This window comes from Haemorhous mexicanus, chromosome 2, assembly GCF_027477595.1.
Source record: "Haemorhous mexicanus isolate bHaeMex1 chromosome 2, bHaeMex1.pri, whole genome shotgun sequence".
Taxonomy (NCBI): domain Eukaryota; kingdom Metazoa; phylum Chordata; class Aves; order Passeriformes; family Fringillidae; genus Haemorhous; species Haemorhous mexicanus.
The window spans coordinates 106,391,530-106,409,492 of record NC_082342.1 but is presented as its reverse complement, the minus strand read 5'-3'; the positions used below and the strand labels follow the sequence as shown (position 1 = coordinate 106,409,492).

The following is a 17,963-nucleotide window of genomic DNA, read 5'->3' as shown; positions in this document are numbered from 1 at the left end:
CCATCATTTTGCTTCTGTTGCTTTTTTACATTCAAAATCTGTTTTTACAATTGAAGTTGTCAGGCTCTTCTCACGCCCAGTTTCAGTCATGGATGAGGGGAAAACAAGTACCTTTTTCCTAGGAAAATAAACCTTTTGCAAGACAGTTGTTACTGAGCCCAGACAGAAAATGCCATACTGTTATTGTTGATTTGTAGCTTTGATTATTTTTACACATAGGTTTCCTTCAATTTGCAGACATCAGAGAGTAAACAGATCTTCACGAAGACATTACATCATTAAAACTCTTGTTGAAATACTTTATTTTTAAATGTTTAGGGTTTTTATCTAAAATCAAACTACAGTTCAGAAAATATGTCAGTCCTTTTTGTAATAGAATGTTTAGATTGCTCAATCACCACAGAGGCACATATTTTCATTAAGCTGTAATAATGTCTTGGGTGCATTCATGGTCATGTGGCAGCCAGGATGAACGAGAAAAAAAATCATCATTTACGTGCTTTCCACTTTCTTCTGCCTTGGCAGTTGTTTTGAAGGACAGTTTCACATTGTCTCTTTAAAAAGTAGTTACAAAAGTACTATATGATTGTTTTGTGCTACGCTTTAAACCACCTTAGTGTTTGTAAATAAGTGTTTATTTGGCAGACAAGCCACACTGTAGTGTGGAAATCCTGTGAGTGGTTTAGGTCTTCTGAAGCTACAGGCCTTCAGTAGCCACTCTGTGTGATGTATATGTTAGTGCCATATGGGTGCTGAAGAAGAGCATCAGTGGAAGGTATATAATATAGGGTTTTCTTTGTTGCAGCTTCTCAAACAGGAAAAAAATTCAGCAGTAACTTGGTAAGGCCTGCTTTGTAGAATTGTGACTTATGAGTTTGGAGTACCTGCCAGTAATTTGTACTTTACTGGAACTAGTATATGAGCAGAGATTAGTCAAAACACAAGCACCGATCATGTCAGCTTTGCTACATTAGTGAGGTAGAAGAGGGCTTCAGAAAGCAGGAAAAAAAGTGAGTTTAGGATTCAGTCAGGAAAACCTTGGTAGAAGAGCACTTTCTGCATGCTCCGAAAATATGTGTGCATACTCAGCTTCTTGAGTTGACCAGTATAACTTTTCTGCAGGATTAAAACTAAAATGACAATTTGCAGTTCTAACTTGGAAATGTGTCTTGGTTCCTTGGCAGTAAATATGGCTTGTACCTTTTCAGTGTGTGTTTATGTGAACAAACATGGAAATTCTGGTCCTCACCTGGATAAGAAGAAGGTTCAGCAGCTTCCAGACCATTTTGGACCAGGTCCTGTAAACGTGGTACTTCAGCAGGCTGTACAGGCTTGTGTGGATTGTGCCTATCAAGCCAAAACAGTCTTTGGATTTCTGAAATCTGGCCATCATGGAGGGGAAATGATAACTGGTATGTGAAGAAGCTCTGTTTCTTTTGTTTCTTTACTTGTTGAACTTGAGGTGGGGCAGAAGAACTGAAGTAGCTGCAGTGAATTTATATCACTTTTGTAGCTTTGTAAACACCGGTGTGAACATTGATGATGTATGATTTATCTTACTCTGAGTTCAGAGTGATTTGAACAATTCTTTAAATATAAATTAAAATATAGCAAAAGCAGTGTTTAAATTACAAATGCACACCATATTTAGTTTCTTACACTAAGTAGAGCTTGTGTACCTCATTTAGCAGCTGTAGCCAAACATTTGTCAAATAAACTCGCTACAAGTGAAATAATCAGCTTTATTAGTTCAAGTCATTCGCATAATCTTATCCATGCATGGCATTTGTGATCTTAAAGCATTAACCAAGTGGGTGACAAGTCTCAAACTAATCTGTTTAGCTTCCAGGCGAGTGATTCCACATGTTAAAGTTGCTGCTGCTTCCCTTGCCCCATTCTCAGAACTACAGCAGTATCTTAGGTCACTCTTCATCCACCTATGTCACCTATTATGGAATAGGTTTATTTCTATTACATATTGAAGGCAGGTCTGTAGATATATTATCTTTGTGTCTCAATCTGAATAGCTGCTGCTTGACATTTTTTCCTTCTAGGCTAGGAAATACTCTATCTATAACAGTTAGCACATCAATTCATAATTCCATCAGTGGTGGTAAAAGGCCTGGTATTACTTTAATCTCTTTCTATAAACACCAGATATGAAAGATGATTAGTAGAAGAGAGGATCAGTTAAGTACTTGTAAAGATGTTGCTGTCTAACTGTATTTAAAGAGCAGCACCCCAGCCTGTGTATGGCAGAACTGCAGTGAGCCTTGTTCAGGCATCCCCCTGAGTTGTGCACAAAATGGATGCTGCTTCTCTTCTCTGTAGTAGAGGTTTAATGGCGTCATATATATGTGGTTTTGAAACTGATACTGCTTTATTTTTCAATGTATATGAACATTTGTTATATTATCAATACCTTGCTCTACCTATTTCAGACAAGTCATTTTTCTGGAGCAAAATGCCCTGAGATGTTCATTGCCAGTATTCTGTTTGGGATTGTTTATCATCAAGGGCTAAATCACAGGCCAGTGGCATCTCTGGGCTGTGACCGAGTAATTGAAAATAATAATTTCAAACAGGAGAGAGAAATTTCAGATTCCTTATGTAGTTGTGGCTTGTCTGCATTCAAAAATTCTGTACAAAAAGGATTTACTGTTGTGCACCTGGCTTCACCCCAAGGCCTGTATTCTGGATTTAAGGAACCTGGCAATGTGGACTGCTCTGGAAGCAAGAGTCCAGGTCTGGCTGATAGTAAGCCACAAGCCCCCCCTGTGGTTTCTACTGTTCTTGAGCTCTTGCTTCTCCTTGGCTTGTCAGACAGGTAGCTGAGAAATGGCTGAGCAAACACTCCTTGTAATTTTATCAAAAATTTGTATGTGATAAGTTTTGTGAAGCGTAAAATATGTCTTAGATTAATGTAGCACATTACATCTCGCTGTGCACATGAATAGTAAGGAATAAGAGGGAAGCAACGGTAGAATAAAATAAGGAAATACATTTGTAGCCTTTTTTTTTAAAGTGGGATTAGAGGGTGGCTTGTTGTTCAGGATTGGATTGGGTTTTTTTTTTAACTGTCAAGAAAATAAAATGTTGTGGAGAGAATAAGCAAAGACATCCAAGTCTTTTGTGAACTGATGCTTTTATAGAAAGTATTATACCTTCCATAGGAGGCAACGGTGTGCTGATGAGGACATGGATAAAATAATCTTGCTAGAATACATGGAATAATTAGTGGGTTCTTTTGGTTCAGCTACCTAAGAAAAGAATTGTTTTGAATAACACTAAATTTAGAATTTTTCCATCTTTTCTTTCTCAAACAAAAGCACAAACTATGTTATTTTTGCTTAATGCATAAGCTTTCAATTCAGGCAAATAAAACAGAAAGGAAATTAAAGGCTTGATTAGCAAGCCCACTAATGGTGGTGGTGTCAGCCCCTTTCTTCTCTTTGTAGCACAGAGACTATGGTGTTTGGTGGGATGAAAAAGATTGAGGCTCAGATAAATTTTCTCAGGCAGCAAATTAAAATCAGACTCTAGGATGAGTGTCATCACTATCAGAAAAACACATTTCTCTTGATTGTTTTGTTCTCAGTCTTTTTCCCGGCTTGAGCCTGGTAGGTAGAACATACTTAAAGAATGGAAGGTGAAGAAATGAGTATGACACTTCATCCTGAGGGCTGGGGTTGCACATGTAAGCTCCAGTCCCTGTTTATATATCATTAAAATTGAGGTTGTTGCACCTCAGAGGTATTTATTTTTTCCCCTAGCATTTATCTGGGAAGTAAGATGCTTATGTTTTTCCCAAGCAGAGTAGACTGTTGAGCCTGTGGATCTGGATCTCACACCCTTGGTTGGAGTTTGTAAGGGTGTCCTCAGGTGTTAAGAGTCTGGGGGAGCTGTGTTTGCACTGAGTCTTTATTTGTGGATTTTTCTCATGGAATTTTTTGCTGAGGCAGTCACAACACCTCAGCTGTTTCTTGATTTATCCTCTTGACAACTCCTGAGGAACATTGTTCTTTTCAATGTTTTTTTTCAAAATGAGAAATTAAGGGGTCTAGAATAAGTCATTTCCCCAAAGGCAGTATAGGAAGATCCATAAGGCTATTATAGAACATTTTAAATTTCTGCTGTAGCTGACTACTACCTTACAGTTAATTTGTCAGGAGGTCAAGCTATGGTAGGTCTCACAGCCCATTTGCTCCTCAGAACTGGTTGAGTTCCAAACAGAAATTTGCCTTTGGAGACCCTTTCCCCAAACAGGATGTAGAGGACCTTGTGCCTACACTACATGTGAGACTGTTAATCATTAGTATTTCATTTGGACATTGGAGCCTAGAAAAAACCTAATAGGCCATGGAAACACTCAGGGTTGTAGTACTGACTCTTAAACTTCAAGCACTTGCACTGGTCAGTCTGTCATGAAAGCAGGTGGGGGAGTCAGCACGTTGTTGTTGATGCTGGCTGGTTAACTCGCATTAACTCTAATCAGAAGCTTCCTTACATCAGCAGTGTAAGTAATTGACACTTCAGATTTCCTAACGAAGCCTAAAATATGCTAGACTTAGGCATTTTCTTTGGTTTTGTGTATATTATCTGTCTCTTTTGTAACACAATATGGAAATATTCCTGAATTCAGATCTGCAAGTAAAGGCTTTCTTGTCATTTCTGGCTTTTTTTTTTTTTTTTAAAGCATCTGCCACCAACAAAATGTGATCCTTTAAAGCTCTGCTTATCATTTGGAAACTTATGTTAACAACAGAAAGCTGCATGACAGGCTGAAAACCAAAAAGACAAATTGATGCATAAACCTGGTGTTTATGCCACTTCTTTTCAGCCCTAAGCTTAAGTTGCAAGTTTGTTCCTGCTTTGTTCTAAAGCCTTCCTAATCACAAGTAACTAAAAGTTTCAGCTGATGTAATGGTAATTATTTATCCATGTATCTGGAGTATTGATTCTTTTCCAAACCTTACTAATTTTCACAAAAAAGAAAAATATCCTCAGCTGCCACACTGTTTGAGGGCAAGGAAAGAGATCAACAAGGAAAAGACATAGGCACATGTCCAGGCTCTTTGTAATCACTCAGTTTAAAAGACAACAGATCCATTTGTGGCTGTTGTGGTATCTCTGCCACCTAACTCCTGTTGAAATAAATGGGTGCTTGACCACTGCAGTGTTGACAGCAGGACAGATTTCTCTAGGGATAAAATAGCAAATGGCAAAACAATTTCTGAGTCAAAATTTCAATGGTAATGGATGCCAGCACCTTACCACAAGTATTCTCCATTCAGCTAGAAACTGAGGAAAAAAAACCAAAAATTGTTTGTTTCATTTTTTGGGGTTTTTTTTTTTTTTTTTTTTTAATAACTGTTTGGGCTTTTTGTTGATTTTTTTGGAGGATTGCGGGGTGTTTTTTAGCAAGTATTGTAAAGGGTCTTTCTTGTGCTATCTCCTGTAAATAGGTGGTGGAGAGCTTGCTGCTTTATAAGTGATGGAAATTCCACATAGAGTTTCAGTGGTGAGGGAGTTGTAAGTTTTGTTATACTGGTGAAAATCCAAAATTATTTTATTAAAATAAGTTCCCATAGAGCAAATTTAAACTGACATGGATCCCATGGAAGGTGAAATCATTGGATAGAAATTTTTTAAACTATCAGAATGATTGTTTACTCTTCTCATGTCTTGCATGGTTTAAATCAAATCTGCATGTCTTCTCCTTTAAGTTAATGATGGTGTTTTACTGTACTTCATGATGCTGGGGGGTGTTTGACATAATCTTCTTATTCACAGCTTCCTTTGATGGGGAAAAGCATGCCATCAATCTTCCTTCTGTAAACAGTGCATCGTTTGTCCTACGCTTCCTGGAGAAGCTCTGCCACAGTCTGCAGTGTGATAATCTCTTCAGTAGCCAGCCTTTCAGCCCTTACATGGGATGTGCCCACAGTCCTTTGGAGTACGATAGGAATAAGCCAGGTACTGTTAATCACTTGTTATTTTCAACTGCTGATATTTCTGAGAAATGTGGGGACTTTATGAAATGCAACTTTTTAGTCTTTCTGTGACATGAATTGCTTAAAATTTATACACTTCAGTGAATTGGTTCCAGTGTGGAAGTGCTTTGACAGTAATGGATAGGTCATACCACATGTGCAGAAATAATTTTGTTCAGCAAACTTCTCCTTGTAGGCAAGCCAGAAAACATATGTACTCTACCACTGTGGTACTGCTAAAAAGACAAGCTCAAAACTTCACATTTTATTTGTTAAATTTATGTTCAGCTCATTAACCGAATTTACCAAAAGATGCTTGCTGTCTGTGAGAAGGCACTTCCCCTAAAAGGGAGTTAAACACAAGTACAAAGTCTTTTCTTTCTCTTTTTACCTTACTTAGGGGGGGGCTCACAAATTTTACATTCAACTATTACAGTCCAGTGATCTAGTAGAAAAACTTGTGAAATTGGCTGCTTGTGAAATTTTGTGTGAGTCCAATCCCTTTGCTGCACCAGGAATGCAGAGTGAAGGGGAGATGCAATTACTTGCCCAAGATCTCCCAAAAGGTTGTTTTTAGGGCCGGGTATTACATGTCCCAGGTGAAGTCAGGAGTTGCAGCTGAGATAGCTTTGTTGTCAAGACAATTTCACGAGATTTATATTGGGAATGAAGCTTCCTCAGAGTTTTTTGATAGCTGAGTCTGTGTTCTGGGTGCTGCTGTAGAAATTTTTTTTCCTCTTTCCAATGCAGAAATTATGTTTATAATTCTATCTATTGTATGAAAGTTCTTAGTTTTAACTATTCAGGAAGGTAGACAGGGTCAAGGTTATTCAGGTTTAAAATTTTGTATTGAAGTGACTGACTGTGTGACACAAGAAATGGAACTCTTAACCTGGTGAATGGCTGGTGTCTGTCTTTGCTTTGGTCTCTGGACTTAGGCCATGAGCAGCTTTATGCTAGAGTAACAGGTAGGGACTTTTCCTCTTCACAGCCAAAGAAGAAATACCTGAAAACAGGAGTGCTAAACGATACCCTCAGGACTCTCCACCATACACTGCTCCTCTTTCCCCTAAGCTTCCCAGAAATGATGCTCATCCATCTGAAGGTAATTACATTATGTCAAGATTATATATTAGGATTATTTATGGTTTCAGTATTTCAGTATGGTTTCAGTCAGAAAGGACTGAGTACAACATATGTATCTGGTTTGTCTCTAGCCTTTGACAGGTCAGGGTGGAAGTATGTTAATTATTGATCACTGGCACAGATTTTGCGCTTAAGGAAGATCTACTGCAAGTTCCAGCAGTGCTTCTCCTAAACCAACAGCCTTTTCTGTGAAGGGGCTCAGGCACACAGATGACAGATGAAGCCTCCTGCTCCATGTAGGACTACTGAGCAGGAAACTAATTGCCTTGAAATGGGTTAGGAGGTAAATTGGAAGCAACTCTTAACTCCAGGCTGGGTGCATTAGGTGAGTAAGGGCTTGATGTTACAGTTCAGCTGAGTTTATGGCTAGCTAGCTGCCAGTGGAAGTTGTGCTGTTCCTGCTTTCCTTGCCTCCTTGTCCCTGCACTGAGTCGTAGCCTACCCCTACTCCTTTTCCCTGGCTGGGTAGTGAGCTGAAGCAGTGAGCAGAAGCACAGAAAACATTCTGGTGAAGTCTTGTTTTACTTCTCTGGAGTGACTCTGTGTGGACTTGGATGAGCACAGGGAAGGATTGAGTGGAAGGCAGCCATGGCCAGGGGAGCGGTGTGGCCCCCCTGTGACAACTCACTCTTAGGTTGGTGTAGTTCACAGATGAAATAACACTTCTTCCTGTTGTGCAGCTCAGCTGCAGTAACTGAGCACATGTCTAGTCTTAGTCTGCCTCAGATGTGAAGTAAAGCATCTAGGTTTAAATGTCAGTGAGAGAGACACAGCGAAATGCTTGAGTATTTGCTATTTAACTGGTTAAGACATAGTAAGTTGATGATACTGACTTATCCCATCTGATACATACTTTCTCTTACATGCACATCATTTCCAAGGGCTTTTTTGAAGTTTAATGGGGATTAGTAATTTTTCCTTTCTTTTTTCTTTGTTTGTGACCTTGAAATGATTTTGTATCTATTGCCACGAGTGGAGGTGGGATATCTCTTCTGTGCATATTAAAAAGCCTAAAGACTACAGTTAAAGCAGAAAAGGATGTAAAATTAAAATGTTCCAAATGATAACTTATTTGAAATTATATATCTTATTATTTTGTGTGTATATATATATATATAACATATTCACATCTTTATATTTCCTGTAGCTGTTATTATACACAGTTCTGCATTGATTATTGACTTTGGTGTCTTCACAAAAGAAGTTCTGGTTTAATTCCAGAGATACATTATATATTTAAGTTATATTTCTGGTACTAACATAATAAGTGTGGAGCACTTAATAATGGTCAAATGAAGTTGTTTCATTTGGAGCAAAACAAATGTTTAAGTAGATCTGCAGTATCTTGTAAGAAATCTTACTCAAGTAAACATGAGTGCACATACTGCTTTTTATTCCATGTTTGCTAGTGGATCTTCTACAGATGGAGACAGGGTACCCTCTAAAACACTTTTTAAGATCACTAGTTCATTTTAAAATGCAGTTACTTGAATAAAAAGTAATTAAAGTAAGTGTTTTTCCATAGTTTCAGGGGTTTGAATTTGTACTCTGTGTATTTTAACAGGCAGAGTGTTCTCTAGCATTGTGTGTTTCCCATTAGGACAATGTCCTCTGCTGAAAATCTGGAGGCAATTTTGTAGCGGTCAGTCATGGGTTGGTTAACAAGAAAGATCTGCCCCCAAAAAGTTGTGGTTCCATTGAGACAGTTGTCTTAAAATAGTTGTTTTCAAATATCATTTGAAGGCAAAATGGAGTAACTGTGGGAAAGTCTTTCAAACAGCTCCTTTTCCTTCTGATCTGCTCAGGGATATGCTTTGCAGGTTTTGCTGCCTTTCTTGCTCACTAACAGTTTCTTCTTAAAGTTACAAAAGATAAAGAAGGAGGGAGTGGGGAATAACTCAGACTCCCTTTCCCTGAAAACAGAGTGTTCCTACTACTGTGTCCAATTACATCATTTTGTTATGTATGAGACAGAACAACTGGCTTCTAATTCCCAGAAGAGCCTCAAGAAAACAAAACATCCAGTTCCTGCTAAGGCTTCAGTGCCTAAACAGTCTGCTGTCATCCCTACATTTGAAACTTAAGGCCTCTTACTGGCCTTTCATTAATCTGCTCAGAGGTCAGGCATTCTGCAGTGGAACCTCTCATCTCCTTCCATACCCCAGCTGCTCAAAATGCCAAGGTAGGCGAACTGTGTCACTCCATGGATTGCAGTGCTCCATTTCCTAGATGCCAATTTGGCTGCATTTTGTTTGTAGAGAAAGTGGATGGATGGATTAGAAAGTGCATTGGATACTATAGCTAATGAACAGAAAGCCTTCCCTAAAAAATGAGGGGAAATATGCCAGCTTTTCCACCTTGTTTATGAGTTTAGAAATTACAGTAAGATAAATTTAAATGCTGATATCTTGGAGGAAAAAAAGCAGAGTGGATCTTTCTGAAACCTAGTCTCTCCTTCAGGATAGTTAACATCAGAGAGAAACCTGGGATATAACTGGAATGAATACAATTAAGTTCTTTTGCAATACAGTCAATTTTAAACTTTTTTTTCTACAGAAATCTTGACAAACATAATGTAAACCAATTATTAAAAAAAAAACAAAACCCAACCTACTACCAGATTCCTGCTAGTTTACCATAAAAACTTTAAAAGTCTTTTTCCTTATGTTTCATGGAGTTAGTACATGCTATAATACTCCAGTTGAAACACTCAGCTGGGGAGTGTTGTCTCCATTGTTCCATTCTACCTTTCAAGACTTCTGAAATCTGAATGTACAGGTTCAGTCAGTTAAACCTTCTGCTCCTTCATACAACTTTGCTGTAACAATTTAAAGTATAAGCTCTGCCTTTCAACCTTCGACTGAGATGTGGTTTCATTCTCTACAGCTCTAATTTCCCTTGATTGGCTACTTTTTAATTTTATAGTGTGCATCATTTACTTAATCTTTTAAAGTCTCTCTGAAATTCTGTGGAATGATACCTTTTGTTTTTAATCTTGGTAATTTCTGCAAGTACTTCTGAGAAATATAAAGGCTTTTATTTTCTTGTTTGTTGTCTTCAAACAAACTCAGTAGCTTCTTCTTTGGTTTTTTTGTGATTTGGGTCTGACAAACTAGAAAGTTTTGCAGCGGTTATTTTAAAAGTCAGTTGTATGAAAGAGAATGACTTGTATCCATAAAAGCTTCTTTTTCCATGACTGTCAAATTTAGTAAAAGATGGTAGATCACCTAGCAGATAAGGAGTCTAGGAAGGCTGGACATAAAGATGCAGGAGCAGGCTGTCCCCACATGCTGAAGGACAAGCTTGCACAGAAGAAGACTGTCCTAGCTGAACAGAAAAGTTTGACTGGAACTCAGGGAAAAAAAAGGACTTTGGAAGAAGGGGCAGGAAAATCAGAAGGACTACAAGGATGATATTAGGTTATTTGGGGCAAAAATTAGAAAGGGTAAAGCCAAAATAGAGCTTAATCTGGCTACTGCCATAAAAGACAAGAAAATTTTTGTCTCATTTTTCTCAGCAGTCAGGGGAGGGCTAAGGAGGATCTCAAGCGTTTATTGGATGTGAGGGGAAAACAAAGTGATGAAGTTTTAGGAAAGCTGTTTGAAGTACTTTGTGCCTCCTTTTCTTCTGTCTTCAGTAGTAAGATCAGTTGTTCTCCATGTACCCAGCATCCTGAACTGGAAGGTAGGGATGGGAAGCAGATTGAACCCCCCCACAATCCAAGGGAAAATGGTCACCACTTGTGCACAAAGTGCACGAGTCTCTAGGACCATATAGAATCTGCCCAGGAGTACTGAGGGAGCTGGTGGAAGTGCTCACTTCCTTTCACTCACCTTACTGTGCTCTACAGTTACGTGACAGGAGGTTATTGGGAGGTGGGAATTCATATGTTCTCCCAACTAACACTTCTCCCAAGCAATAGGACAAGAGGAAATGGCCTCAAGTTGTACATGAAGAAGTTCAAATTGGGTATTAGGAAAAGTTTCTTCACTAAAGTCTTGTCAAGCATTGGAACAGGCTGCCCAGGGTTGAGTCACTGTCCCTGGGAGTATTTAAAAGACATGTAGATGTGGCTCAGTGGTGAACACAGTGGTACTGGGTTAACAATGGTCATTGTGGCTTTTTCCAGCCGAAAGGATTCTGTGGTTCCATTCTGTGATTCAATGGTCTTGCCTTACTGAATTCACTAAGCAGGGAGCTGGCTCTCTGAGAGCCTTTAACTACCCTTCAGGGTTGTGGTGTTTGAAGGTCAAAATACACATAACAGTTCTTCACTGTACTACACTTTAAACAGGATTCAGAAAGAGAACCTGAGAGAACAACCTCAAGCAAGAGGTTCAGAAGAGAACCTCAAGCAAGTTGAAAGTATGCTTGAGAAGGTCACTGGGTTTTTTAGGAAAATACTCTTCCTATGGTTTTAATTGGGCATTTGCCCAATAAATTCTTGAAAGTTTTCGCATAAGAAGGGTAGTAAAAAGGCTTATTTCAGGAACTTGTTTTGCAGAACATACCAGTTCTTATTCCAAAGAATATGCTGCCTCACTAGCATATGTTTTATAACTTCAGTAGAGTTATTTTCAAGATGGTAGTGTGGGGCTTACACTTCTGTGAACCTGTTAGCTGTATTTTTCCAGCTCTTAACTCTCCTGCCAAAGCAGCATTTGTTTCATACAGATTTGTACATCATGCTTCCAACTTCTTTCTTGTGCTAGATACTGGTCTGATGCAAACAGAGGGGAATATCTATGATTGCTAGAGAATGAAGTGGTGTTCCTGTTGATTTGGTTTTTTTTCCCCTCACACAGCATGCTTCTCTCACACAGACATGAATTGGGCTGAATGGGAGGGGAATTTTCAGTAATCAAGCAAACCTGGCTCCTGTCTCATGGCCCAGGGAAAGGGACATGCTGAACTACCTTCAAGTCGCTTCGAATCAGTATTGACGGACTTGAAAAAGTTCACAAGTCTGAGTGGATGTTGTTTTTCATTTGTAGAGTATAAATTTGCTGAAAAGACATAAGACCTAGAATATTGTTACACTCCCTCCCAAGACTTCACTTTTTTTTTTATACTTGCTCTGTAGGTTCAGTAATTTACCTGTATCTTTAGCTTTCCAGTCTGCAGTTAGAGATCTTGAAACCCTGCCCTATGCAAAGAACTGTGTGAAGATAGAGCAGGGTGGTCAAACCATGTTACATTAGTGTGCCATACCAGGCACTCACAGCCTTCTGTGGCTTTGTCTGTAACCTCTTCCCTTTTTAATAATGGCACCTCTCTCTGCACCTGTTGGGGTCCATAGATATTAATTGTCCACTTGTTTTCTTTATGAAGTTGGTAACTCTCTCTGCTTTTTAGAGCTTACTAAACAATTGTTAGTTAACATGAGGGGTTTTTTTTTGCATTAATAATGTCTTGCAAAATAAATGCTACATAATATTAATGGTTGGCTTCTTAATGATATGTTTAAAAAGCAATGAAAATTCTTGACTAAAATTATTTGATGTATCAATATGAACAGCAGACAATTTTATTTTAAAAAAATTCCTCTGTCATTTCCCTGCTCATAGCTTTCAGTAAGTACAACTGAAATGATTAATGGAAGAATGTCTCAAACTTGACATATTAAATCTTTTGCTACAAAAATAATGTTTGAAAATACAATAAGAGCCCAATGATTAGTTGAGGAAAAGGGACAAGCATTCAGTCTCAGTGATTGTCTCACAAGAGATTTGTTAAAAGGATTACAATCTGTCAGTACTTTCAAGAGAACATAACTAGGCCTTAAGTAACAAAGGTATGATGTCCATCACTTTGAACGTATTGGTGCTTGCTTTTTGTGTAGCAGAAACATTGCCTATAGAGGAAAACAGCACTTCCAAAGAACACCGATTTTCTGAGGATTCTATGGATTCTGCACTGAATTCTGTAAATCCATCAAACCCAGCCTGTCGAAATTCCACGGAGTACCGCCCTTCAGGAAATGCTGCATATTACAGAAATTCCCATCAGCCAGCAACTGCTACCTCAAATTCAGCCCCAGTCCTGCGCAGGCTGTCCCTGAGCTCGGCTGGGAGCACTGGTTACTATGAAGTCAGTAGGAATCGGATACAGAGGAGGATTGAAGGTATGCTGTTACACAAAACCTTCCAGAATATGTAACTGCTTCAATTAACAGGCAAAGTTATGAATCAAGAAGTTCTTTGCTATTGGAGAGCTTGCATATGGAGTGAAATGTGCTGTTGCCAAGCATGTCAGGCTTGCTAACATAACTGCAAATACAGAACTTAAGCCTTTTAGTATTAATAGTGTAGTGCAAGCCAGGGAAGGTCTTTGCTGCTGCAGCTTCTTCTTGCTGTTGTGATGGACCCTGCAGCAAGCCAGAGCAGACAGGGATAGCTATATGCAGCTCACTTCCTAAGCATCTTATCAAACATTGCCATGTTGCTGAAATACAGGGATAGGGTTTCCTACTGTCTCTCCCTCTGTCTGCACAGCTTCACTTGCCTTTGCCTCATTCCCAGCAAATAGCATCTTGGGACCTGGGAGCCACGTATGAGTAAAACTAATCCCTCTAGGTATGTCACAGTGCTAATTTGTACTGCTGTAAATATTTGCAGTTAGAGAAGTCATTTAAAGACAAAAGGAACAGTTCAGTATTATTAGAAGGGAAATAAAGCATCTTTTCATTTTAATATATTGCAAACAATGCATAATAAATGCCATAAGGTAATATTAAAGTGTCTTATGTGAAATGAAATGTATTATCCATGTACAAACTAGTGTTACTTCTTCCTTTCACAATATTTTTGTATTAAAAGCTGCAAGTTCCACAACTGGACCGGATTTGAATTCACTAAAAAGGGAACCTTCAAGAACATTGAATAAGGATCCTTCCACTTGGTCAATAGAGGAAGTAGTGCGTTTTGTGAAAGAAGCTGATCCACGGGCACTGGCTCCACATGCAGAACTCTTCAGGAGACATGTATGATGCTTGTCCATTCTGTTCTAGAAGATTGTATCATGTTAATCTCTTAAAATACAACTTTCATGTCTATCAGCCTATTTGCAGCTGGTGGTGGAGTAGACTCTCCTGATATATTAGAGAGAGGTGAAAAATTACTTTTCTACCTGAAACCCCTCCTGCAGTATATTTTTTTCTGTCCTTCAGTCTTGCCAGACTAACATAAATAGCCACTTTTTTCCACATTCCACAGTGTATGTGGAATAATGCCAACCTGAAAGTGCCCAGGTTCTGATGGCCAACATCCATGGTACCCCTGTCCTCCCTGGTGCCTCTAGAGACGATGGCTTTCTCATGTACAGTGCGGGGCATTCGGTCCCCCTGTTTTGGAGACTTAATCTTCTAGAGCAGAGATGATGTTCCCCCTTGTTAGCTAGGCACTTGGTCATTGATACTAAAATTCAGAGAACTGAAATATTTAATTAATCTATTTGAGAAAACAAGGGTTTCATAGGTCTGACTAGATGTTATCTTTAGACAGAAACTGTTATCAGTTTGCCGTAGGTTTGATCTCCCCTATTTCTTCTTGCTGTGCCTTTCTATGGTAGGTTGCTTGGTAAAGAGCTGCTTTCTTATTTTATTGCATATATGGCCCTCCAAGAGATTGGCTTTCTCTTTAGTAGTATTTCACGTATGTTCTGCTCCAGCTCCTCCTAACAGTTTAATCTCTGAGTAAACTGGAGTAGAATGAAAAGTCAAAATAACTTCTGATGTAGATTCCTGTCTTATATTTTATTCTTAGCTGTATAACAACAGTAAATGTCACTTGTTTTTGTAAGGTTTATGTTTAAAAAAGTAAGACAGAGTGTCTCTCGTTATGGTGCTTTATGGAAATAATTCCTGTCTGTGATATGTAATGATACTAAGAGTTTAGGATTTTCATATTTCAGCAGCTTCTCAGTCAGACAGTTGAAATCTGACTAGGTTGTCCTTGGTCTTGATCCTGACAATCTCCTTGTTTCAACATGGAAATAGATCTAATTTCCCATATTTAGATGGTCTCTAGCCCTTTCCTCCATGTGACCATTTGCACACGCATGCCAAAATCCTCCCACAGCTGTTTTCAAGGTTCAGTGCAAGGCCTCAGTGCTTGGATCATTTAATCTCTAACTGCACAGACCTTCCTTTGCAGCTTCTTTTTATTTTTTCCCTTGACCCGTTCACTTTGTTTTCCTGGTTGGAAATTCTAATTCTGAGGGCTGTTTGGTCAGTTTCTTTTATTTACTATAACTTTCTTTCTTTAACATCTCAAATACTTAATCACACATTTAAAAATACTAAAACAAACTAAATTTCAGTGGTCATCTGTAAATTCATACAGTTGCTGTTTTATATATAGTACATACATTTTTACTACAGTATCAACAACTATAATGTACTTTCCTGTTTTACCATGCAGCCTGTTAAAGTAGTTGTCTGTTGTGTTTATTCTCTTCCTCCTGCAGGAAATTGATGGGAAAGCACTACTCTTACTGAGGAGTGATATGATAATGAAATATATGGGACTGAAGCTGGGGCCTGCCCTGAAGTTGTGCTACCACATTGAACGACTTAAACAAGGGAAGTTCTAGCCAGTGGGGATACGGCAAACGTGAGTTGGGATCACACCAAGCTCTCAGGTCCGCAGCCATCGCCTTGATTGGAAACGCTTTTGCTGATATAAACCTTTATTTTTTGAAAGTGGCCTTGAATTGTAAGAGAGACATTCAGGATAAAGGTGGAGGGGGATTTGTATTACATTCTACGTTCTACATTCTAGTATTTTTGCAAACTCTTTCACAGAAAGTTGGCAGGGAAGGACAGTTGATCATACTGGGTGTGGGCAGGTCTGGTAACAATGCTCTCCAAATCCTGAAAAGTTTTTTGTTTGTTACAGGCTTCAGCCAATGTGTTCATATCCAGAACCAAAACAGCTGAATCCCAAAGGGAAATAATAAATTAAACCAGCATCAGGTGTTAATTTTTTTTTTATAGGGGTGGCTGTAAACTTTTATATTGCAAGAAAATCTTAAAATAGAAGATTTCATCTCTGTAGTGAATATTTTGGTCTTTCAGAAGAGAGGAAGGGTAATAGAAGAGAGGGCTTAATACAAGTATAAGCTTTTATAAAGTGTGATTATCAGTCCTTTGGGAAGTTATGAGGACAAATGTATCATATATTGTCAGTTTAGGCAGGCAGTAAATATTTCTGTTTCATGGAAGGTCATATTGGCTGTATAAACAGCCATTTCTGAGGCAGACTGGCTTCACTGGAACAATGCATCCACATATTAAACATTCCATCTTTTTGCTAAGTTTGGCATGGATGTGTTCATGCTTTTTATATGTACACATGTATGTGTCAGGGAAATACATACTATATAAAATATACATAAACACTGTACATATATTTTCAGTTTTTTAATGTGTACTTTGCACTGTGCCAGAGAGAACTGTACAATTTCTTGGGGTTTTTTACCAGTAAATTTAGTTGTGTATTACTTTCATTAGCACCTGTTTAATTTGTTCTTGGAGTCAGAAGGTGACAAACAATCAAAAGGTGTTTTTATTCATAGAGGCAAGATCCCTGTACTATGCAATACTCCTGGTTATTCATCCCTTAACTCTGAGCCATATATTCTGATACATATTTGGAAAGACACATTTGGTTCCAATGTTTCGGGTTTATATTTCCTGTGAGGAAGTGCTACTATGTAACTGATAAACCTTTTTTTGGGTAAAATTGGTGCTGTTTGTATAAGCTGCAAGAATGAGTGGTGATAATAAAACAGTTTGTTGTCACTGCCAGTTGTAAAATACATCAGGGACAAGAAAATATACTTTCTGTTTAGGAAACTGAATGTACTGTATGTAATAGTCAAGTGATAAAACTGTTTGTTAGGGAAGGTGTAGTCCTAAAATGGTAGGATTTATTATATTTCTTAATGCCTTTTTATATGAAAGCATATAGTATAAATGTATTTTTTACAAATTCCTTTTTGAAAATGACTTTCTTTACCCATAGACTGATACTCATCAGATTTCAGCAGAGGTACTGCTAGAAAACAGTGAATTTTGTGACTCACAAGTCCAAGTATTTTGTTATTTTAAGTGACTGCAATACAATTTCAATTCAGAAAGTCATTTGGGCCCTGAGAATTGTTTTTGTTATTACATCATTAGACATTTGACACTAAAGTTTATCTCTATTGATTTGTTTTGCATATCTTTTGTGGTGCATGTGTGCTTAGGTGATACAATACAGGCATGCTCTTTATAGTAAGAAAACGACAGAGCACTGATTGAAGAAACAGAGTATTTTCTCTTGGTGTTAGAAAAATACTGGCTTCACTTTCATGTGGTTACACCAAAAATTATATATGAATGAAAACATCCTGCTCCACGTTTTTGATATATTGTTTATACATATAAAGAATTGTATACTACTTCTTCTATGCTTTATTATGCTGAATTTGGGTTCTTCAGCATAAAAAGATCCCATACAATTTAAGTGAAGGTAATTGACTGAAAACAATTTTCATTTTTTACATTGCCCTTGGCATAAGAAAAACAAAGATGTTTGAATTTTCTGTTTGGTCTTTCGTACATGGCACTATTATGGGTATAAATATTTGTTCAAGGCTTTCTGTGTACCCATGTGCACAAAGATAACTGTGATGTTGCTGTACCAGAATTTCTCCGTGTGCTGTTGCGCGAGTTTCAAGCATTCAGAGTCTTACAACAGAATATATTTTTTATTCTTTATTTTCAGTGGGATGTTCTTATCTAGCAAGAAAAATAAAATAGTTTGTTCATTGTTGTAA

The 17,963-nt window shown here is 38.1% G+C and overlaps 1 protein-coding gene across 7 annotated transcripts in view; it reads left to right on the top strand.

Annotated features, from left to right (window-relative positions):
• The window catches only part of SCML2 (Scm polycomb group protein like 2), a 70,936-nt gene extending 52,973 nt beyond the window's left edge, over positions 1 to 17,963 (top strand). For 5 of the 7 annotated variants that reach the window (XM_059839840.1, XM_059839835.1, XM_059839838.1 and 2 more), the window contains 6 exons: positions 1,209 to 1,412; positions 5,794 to 5,976; positions 6,985 to 7,098; positions 12,982 to 13,263; positions 13,958 to 14,121; positions 15,606 to 17,963. In XM_059839840.1, coding sequence (XP_059695823.1) covers positions 1,209 to 1,412; positions 5,794 to 5,976; positions 6,985 to 7,098; positions 12,982 to 13,263; positions 13,958 to 14,121; positions 15,606 to 15,731 — 1,073 coding nt within the window. In that variant the 3' untranslated portion in view covers positions 15,732 to 17,963. The remainder of the gene's footprint in view (positions 1 to 1,208; positions 1,413 to 5,793; positions 5,977 to 6,984; positions 7,099 to 12,981; positions 13,264 to 13,957; positions 14,122 to 15,605) is intronic. The other 2 variants (XM_059839837.1, XM_059839841.1) reach the window with 2 other exon arrangements.